We start from the raw sequence: 8,183 nt of genomic DNA, 5'->3' as shown, positions 1-8,183 counted from the left end.
ACGTAGATAGAGTTGAAAAGCTAGGCTAGGGTGATGCATGCCTTTATTATCAGAGAATATTAAAGTTATTCTTCTTCTTCTTCTTCTTCTTCTTTTTTTTTTTTGTATTTCTTGAGAAATATAAAGGAAATCACTAAAAGTTCATACACTTAGAATCTTAATTTCTCAAGTCGGAAAGATCTTCAAGATTTCCTAATTAGCACTATCATGCACTGTATTTGTATTTGAATGAAAGTCCAAAAGGACAGTTGAGAAAATACATGCATAGATCAAGAATTCTTAATATAAGCTTTTCAGACACCATTTTTCCATTTTTATATGAGATGCATTTTTGAAGCAAAATAAAAGTTTATATATTTTCTCACCAAACATTGGTCTTGTGGGGGTGCCAACGGTTGTGTTAGTTCTGGCTGCAGGTACATTGTCACATTAAGAAATGTTCACTTCACCTTTCTCACTTCTCTATCAAGACAAATACTATACATTTCTTTATCTCCCCATTAGGTGAACCAGCAATATTTTGTTAATTTGTTTCTTAGTGTTCATAAGAAAAAAGGAAAAACACTAGTATCATTTTGTCTATTTTTTAACCAATTAAAACCAGTATTTAATTCATTAGGCTATAACTTATAATGAACGTAAATAAAACCATGCGTGATGCGTCGTTATGAGAATATCTAATTTCAAGCTTTTGAAACTCAAGTACATGAATTAGTTAAAACACTAAATTGGGAAAAACAAACGCATGGGGATTAATTATGAGGATATTCAATTAAAAAAGGTTTCTTGCTTTGTTGTTAATATGATTGCTTCGAATTTTTAGGTCTAAGGAAATATTTGTCAACCTAAAGTCAGTCAAATGGTTTTGCTTACAATTGTCGTTAGCTTCCTCTGTGGAAAATGATCATCAACTACTTGGCCTAAAAACCAAAATACAGCTAAAATAATTAGGATGTAAGTTTTATAGACTACTCGTATAATTTTTACGCTGTCAAATACAATTTATTAGTGCCTTTAAGGTACGCCCTTCTGGTTGGTTGGTTATTCCTTTATCTGTCTTTCTTCGTTCAGTTCTTTATTTTCGATCGTAAGGTATTTTAAGGGCTAAACTTTCTTTTGGCATCTCTTTTTTATTTAGGCCACTATAAGCACAGGGTTTGCATTCAGTGGTGGAGCCACATTCAATTAAGGGGTGTTAATCGATACCTTTTACCGGAAGACTACACTATATTGCTAGATAATTTATTTAATTTTATGTATATTAATATTATCCCACACTGTTTGTATGTATATTTATTGTACGTTGACTTCCCTTGACTTTTCGATATATCTATGTTTTATAATTTGATACTCCTTAATGAAAATACTTGCTTCGTCATTGTCTGCATTACTATTAACCTAATCAGTTATGGCTAATCTTTCTATTTTTCATGTTACCATATTAGGCTCAGCATAAAAAGCAACTTGTTATTGTAGATTAACCTAATTTAATGATATATAAAAATTATATACTCTCAGTGCGAACTTTAATTGTTAACATGGTTAGCCCCCAACCACCCACCCTAGAAGTGTAAATAAAAGATAGATTCAATTCTTTGTTCTACATTCTCTAAGAAGTCATTGAGTTTCCCTCTCTTCATCCTACACCAACAAAAGAAAAACACTTGTTCATCTCTTCAAGCTCCATAACCCCTTCAAATTAATTTCTTGAAATTGACTTCTTGGAGCCTAAAATTCATTGACTATTTCCATTTTGTAGAGGTACATTACATACATTTTGTTACAAGTTTCTTCATGTATTCTTCTTTATTTTTTGTTTTTCTTTTGTCCTTTCTAATCATATTTAAGGTAAACTCTCATCATAATCATCTCCTTTGATTTGATATTGAGGTAATCCATCACAACATGCAAAGATACATTATAGTCTTGATACACAGGCACTTCTTTTCAAACGTGAAGATTAATATGGGAGTTTCGTCTATCTTGTGTCACTATGACTCCATTTGATAGTTTGGTTCATCCAACAATTCCAAAAGAACCTAATATCAGTATAAATATCGGTAATTTTGACCACTAGAATTAGGTCAGTGGTGAAGCTAGAAATTCTAATAAAAAAATTTAAACATACAAAAATATTACATTTGAGATTTGCACCACTACTTCTCTTACGTTAAGGGAATTCAAAAAAGATTATACGTATGAAAATAAATATTCGTATCCTATTTGTGCAGTATATATAACTTTCCAAGGAAAGGGAATCAATTGAATCCCCTTCAATGCATGTGGTTCTGTGATTGACTTTGACGGATAAAAAAAGTCTCCTAGTAATTTTTGTTTCTGCTGAAATTTGGACTTTGATCTCTCATATCTATCTTAGACATTTTTAGCCTAAGCTTATAGATCATCCTTATTTAGCCAATATTAATGAAACAATTTAATTTAAAGAGAAGAAGCAGCTGATTTATATTTGTTTTGATTTGATAAAGATGGGTGAGAAGACAAAGTTGCAGGTGGGTGTGGTGGGAGCATTATTTCTGTCAGTGGCATCCTCAGTCTCCATTGTTATCTGCAACAAAGCTTTGATGAGCAATCTTGGTTTTCCATTTGGTAACCACTATCTTCCTTTTTCTTTCACCAGCGCATGCAGTGTTTTCTGGTTTTCTGGTCGTCGGTGTCCGGTACTCGCATTATATTTTAATTAAATTGAGTCTCCGTTGCATAAGGCCCATTAAAAAGGAAAAGTGTTTCCTATCAGAATTTTTTTTGCATATTCAAAACTCATAGGCAAGTTAAGAACTGAGGATCATATTCATTCCACCGGTACCTAATCCACCAGCAGTTGGTAGAATACGTTACGTACGGCTTATTATCATTATAATATTATTTGTTTATTGCCACCAACTCTTAATAGCATTACATCTAATGTTAGTTAACCATGTGTTTGGTGTGCAGGCATATGTAAAATAAAAAATTAATTTATGAATATCATAGATTCCTTTTCATTAAGTTGATTTCCTAGTTATATTAGAGTTTAGTTACTTATTATCAATCAAAATCAATATTCTAATCAATTATAATTATTGTCGGAAGCATAAAATTGTCTAGGCTAAATTAACTTACAATTTTGGTGGGGAGGGGATTAACTTGTATTTTAACATTTGAAAGTGTAAATCTTTTTTCTAGTATTAGGGTATTTTATTTGTCGTAACAGATAATATTCTTTAGTTTTTAATTTATTAATCTCACTTTTTATGGACGAACTACCTGTAATTAATTATTTTTGAGATAACGTGATAGTATTACAAAATTCTTATTGCAGCAACAACATTGACAAGTTGGCATCTGATGGTGACATTTGTTACACTTCATGTAGCACTTAGATTCAATTTCTTTGAGAGCAAACCTATTGACATGAAGACTGTGATGCTCTTTGGTATCTTAAATGGCGTTTCCATTGGCTTTCTCAATCTTAGCCTCGGTTTTAATTCTATTGGCTTCTACCAGGTAATTAGATCAATATTCCTAAGAATCACCAAAAGTGAATGTGTTGTTCAAGACATTCTTATAAAGTAAACTTTGTGGTTACATAACAAGTTTTACGGAAATATCCCAAATAACTCCTAACTTACCAACCTTCGGTCATTAATAATAGACTTACAAAAACCAATCATGCATATACAAAAATTGAAAACCCAAATAAATAAGGATTCTTTCTCTCCTAGAATCACACACAAAGATCTCCTTCCATATTTTTAAGCGTGATAGGAAATATTAGATACAATACGGAGAGGAAATTCCATGGAATTTGTAGCAAACAAGGTATATATATATATATAAATCCTAACTATATATGATTACCACTTACATAAAGACCCTAAACTTTATGAAAGAATAAAGTAATTAGATTTAAAACAATATAGTAGATATCATGCCTATAAGTTTCGTATATCACTTAGGCAATCCATAGGACAGTTTATGAACTGAATCAGATTTTATTAACTACAACCAGTAGGTAGGCTTGATTTGGGCTTCTTATCTAAAATATGCAATAAATCAATCTGACCCAACCCTAATAGGATTGACAAGAGAGTATTTGCCAACAGTCATGGCATCGTGCTTAATGTCCTCTGCTATACATTTTGACGTTCCAGAGATCAACTCAAATCGCATTGCATCCACCAATGGTGATAATACTGTGATTACCCAAATCAATCTAATTACTTTATTCTTTCATAAAGTTTAGGGTCTTTATGTAAGTGGTAATCATATATAGTTAGGATTTATATATATATATATACCTTGTTTGCTACCTCGATAACACATAAGAAAAAACTAGTTTCTAAAAGTCAAATTTTGGTCCCTAAACGTCAGTGGCGATCAAAAAGTCTGGTTCACTCATCAAAAATGTGCTAACACTGTCTTTTGTGTTGTTTTTGCAGATGACAAAGTTAGCAATTATACCTTTCACTGTACTTTTAGAAACCATTTTTTTGAAGAAGCAATTCAGGTAATTAATTCCAAGTTTCATATTTTCCTAAAACTAAAAAAAGGCTAGTCTCACAAGATCTCTTAGAATTTTTTTTTTTTTTTTTTTTTATGCAGCTGGAATATTAAGTTCTCTCTATTAATTTTGCTGCTTGGAGTTGGCATTGCCTCCATTACTGATCTTCAGCTCAATTTTGTTGGCACAGTCCTCTCTCTACTAGCCATTGTTACAACTTGTGTTGGACAAATTGTATCCTTTCATTACGTAAAGAATTTATATTATGTGCACTGACAATATAATATTTTTATATCAGCATATGAAGTTATCTGCAATAACAGACAACTGTTTATAACAAATATGATCTCATATAATCTGAAAAGTAGAATAAATGGTATAATATAGCAAGTTAAACTACACTGATGGTGTAAAAATTCTACGTTGTTAGTGATATAACTTAATACTTATCATCCAATTATTATGTCAGAAGAAGAAAGATTATGAAAGTTATTTCATTATTTTCTTTGATAAAAGATGTGATTATATTTTATCAATGGTTATTTCATGCTTTGACTTGACCCTCAAAATCAGCTTACTAACACAATTCAGAAGAGACTCAACATCTCATCTACACAGCTGTTGTACCAGTCAGCCCCTTTCCAATCAGCTATTCTATTTGTGACAGGGCCTTTGGTTGATCAATTCCTTACCAAAAAGAATGTTTTTGCCTACAAATACTCTAATGTTGTGTTGGTAAGCAAAAATCCTAATCCCCATTGTTTCTTGTGCATGTATGTTTCTACAAATTATTTGTTACTATAATCAGGGCGAAGTTACGCCAGGCTAATGATGGTCAGTTGAACATTCTTTGTCAAAAAATTATATTATATATATAGGTCAAACATTTTTTATACAACTGACCATTCTTCGTCAGAAAATTATACTATCAGTTAGATTATTTTTCAGTCAGGTTTCGGAATCTATTGGTAAAGTTACTGTCATGTGACCAGGAGGTCACGGGTTCAAGCCGTGGAAATAGATTCTTGCAGAAATATAGGGTAAGATTGCGTATAATAAACCCTTGTGGTCCGGCCCTTTCCGAACCTCGCGCATAGCGGGAGCTTAGTGCACCGGGCTGCCCTTTTTTTTTTTTTAGGTTTAGGAATCTTTAAACATAGAAATCTTTGGCTAGATTTATAGAGATATTTTAATGAATTGAATTTGCAAAAAATGCAGGGGTTCATATTGCTGTCATGCCTGATTGCTGTGTCAGTGAATTTCAGCACATTTTTGGTGATAGGGAAGACATCACCAGTTACATACCAAGTGTTAGGCCACTTAAAAACATGCCTTGTTCTAGGACTTGGTTATACACTGCTGCATGATCCCTTCACATCAAGAAACATCCTTGGTATACTAGTAGCCATTGTTGGAATGGGATTGTATTCCTATTTTTGCACACATGAAACCAAAAGGAAACACCCTGGAGATCATTCTTCCATTCCTCAAGTAAGAATTCCCTTTATTTAGGAGTTTAACTTCTAAACATTCACAGTACAAAATAACTATAATTACATGTAACCGTTCATAAAAACTGACATTTGTAACGTACTAAAAATAAGACAAATTTATCGGTCGTAAGTTAAAAAGCACTAATAATATTAAAGTGTTTCACATTATCAGTACATATAAGTCTAATCATTTTCTAGTGTTTGGAATTTATTCCTGGTAATATTTATTTTTTGTTATCATCTCAGGTTAAAGAAAAAGATATTGCTACACCACTTCTAGCAGGGAAGGATGGTTATCAAGATAAGGAAAATCATGAACCGAAGAAGTTATCCAAGGATTCTCTTGTTTAAGTTTTAGAGTTGAGATGATCTCTGTCTCAAATAAAAAGAATTATTTGAATTTAGATACATTCCACTTGATGTAGATGCTTTTTGGTTCATTTCAATAATATGCACCATTTTCCAAGAATTTATTATATTGTCTTCCAAATTCTTTTTCACTAATGTGATATAGCCCGTATCTCCACTCAGGCCATCAAGCTAGGACTCCTTCAATACTATTTGTATTGTCTCCTCCAAATGGCTTTTTTTATTTGTTAAATCATATGCATCAAATTCATAGCACAGTCCCTAATAGTTTAACAGCTTGTTTGGATGGTTGTTACCCATTGTATTTTATTGTATTGTTATCCCAAAACAATGTTTGTTTTGATTGTTTATTTAAAATTGGTTGTATCGTATTGTTAAATTCATTGTTCCGGAACAACCAAAAGCCCTATTTTATGAAACAGTTGATTTGGTGTGGTGGGATCGTTTCCTATTTTCTTTTTCAATTGTGCCCTTACTTATTACTCTATAATTCTATTTTATTATTATTATTATTATTTAACTCCAAATCTCCAACCTATTGACCTACTTTGTCTTCTTCCATCTTTTATAGAGTTGGTTTGTCCCGTTCTTTTTATCCAAGTCTCCGTTCAATTCTTTGTCTCTTTCCATCGTTTTAATTTTTTTGTGTTGCTAATATTAGTTAACCTTTTTTTCCAAGTTTTTGCTCTTGTTTTCAAGCTACATAATTAATCATAAATTAGTAGAAAGAGGTTGTCTTAAATTATTTTTATGTGTAATTCTTGATAAATTTTATTTAAAACAATTGGGAGTATTTTAGTGAACTTATCAGTTACAGTACAGTACGATACAATCAAACCAAACAACAAAATATTATTTAAAAATAACAAACGATACAGTCTATTCAAATGTTGTATCCATAAAACGATACAATACAGTACAATACAAGACATTATAAAACGATGAATAACAATATGATCCAAACATAGTGTAAGTTCTGATTACTAAGGTATCTATCGCTACCTGAGTTACTACTTACTATTGCGCAAAAGAAAGAATCTTGGCCTATCTAATATTTGTCGTTAACGGAGCTCTAGGGTGAAATGAATGGACTTCATGTGTCCAAATTTGTTCGAAAAAGAAGATCCAAACTTACCCCTTAACTTTTACTGTACAATATTTTTAAGTTACCTTCAAGTTATTATTCCATTAGGGATAAAGGCAAAAATGAGACCTTTTTTCTTAGCACCGTAGGTAATATTAGATTAAAAGAAGTTCAACAAAAATCAAAATTGCTCAATTTTGGATAATACATGGGTAAAGGGAAAGAGTCAAAAATACCCCTTTACTATAGAAATTTGTTTAGATTTATCCTCAAATCAAACAAAGATACCCCTACCGTATCTGCTCCATCCGGGTTTATTTTTACCCTGACCCGACCCAAAACCCGGTACCCACCCTAAATATTAAACCCTTATTCAACCACTTTAAAGTCTGAACCTAACTTTTTGGTCGTTACTTCACCTCCTTCATTGGAGCCTTTTATCTGCAAATGCACTTTGAAGAACTCAAGAAATGAAGGTCAATCTCTATCTGCACATCCACCTTGATAAACCCAAGAAAAGAACGGTTAACCTCCATAAGAGTAAACGAGATAACCTGTTTATATTTTTTATCACTTAGACCCACAAAGTTACAATATACAATGTGAAATCTGGAATTCCTCAAGTTATTGGCATTCTACCAAGCTCAGATAACTACCCCCCCCCCCTCTCTAATGTTGAATTTGGCAAATTTTTGTCCCACATCGGTGGGCTCTTAAGTTTTGGGGGAATTTTCTC

General features: G+C 32.1%; 1 protein-coding gene across 2 annotated transcripts; it reads left to right on the top strand.

Moving 5' to 3' along the window:
* Positions 1-1,598: 1,598 nt before the first annotated feature.
* LOC107827826 (UDP-xylose transporter 1-like) lies at positions 1,599-6,458 on the top strand. Of its 2 annotated transcripts, none has more exons than XM_075249269.1 (8): positions 1,599-1,761; positions 2,487-2,607; positions 3,374-3,504; positions 4,440-4,507; positions 4,603-4,735; positions 5,075-5,236; positions 5,720-5,992; positions 6,241-6,458. In XM_075249269.1, exons 2-8 carry the CDS (start codon positions 2,487-2,489, stop codon positions 6,343-6,345), a joined length of 993 nt encoding a protein of 330 aa, XP_075105370.1. In that variant the 5' UTR covers positions 1,599-1,761; the 3' UTR covers positions 6,346-6,458. The 2 variants fall into 2 exon arrangements, with proteins under 2 accessions (XP_075105370.1, XP_016510519.1); XM_016655033.2 differs by having other exon boundaries at positions 1,600-1,761; positions 3,320-3,504.
* Positions 6,459-8,183: the final 1,725 nt, after the last annotated feature.

The sequence above is a fragment of the Nicotiana tabacum genome, chromosome 3 (genome assembly GCF_000715075.1).
Source record: "Nicotiana tabacum cultivar K326 chromosome 3, ASM71507v2, whole genome shotgun sequence".
Classification (NCBI taxonomy): domain Eukaryota; kingdom Viridiplantae; phylum Streptophyta; class Magnoliopsida; order Solanales; family Solanaceae; genus Nicotiana; species Nicotiana tabacum.
Note: the sequence above shows the minus strand (reverse complement) of the source record. Positions and strands in the feature narration are given on the sequence as shown.

What these genes read in the sequence shown, in the direction of transcription:
- LOC107827826 (XM_016655033.2), top strand. Translation starts at nt 2,487, where the DNA reads ATGGGTGAGAAGACAAAGTTGCAGGTGGGTGTGGTGGGAGCATTATTT. An exon ending in ATTCTATTGGCTTCTACCAG is followed by an intron (nt 3,505 to 4,439) that starts GTAATTAGATCA and finishes TTGTTTTTGCAG; the next exon opens with ATGACAAAGTTAGCAATTAT. An exon ending in CAACTTGTGTTGGACAAATT is followed by an intron (nt 4,736 to 5,074) that starts GTATCCTTTCAT and finishes CCTCAAAATCAG; the next exon opens with CTTACTAACACAATTCAGAA.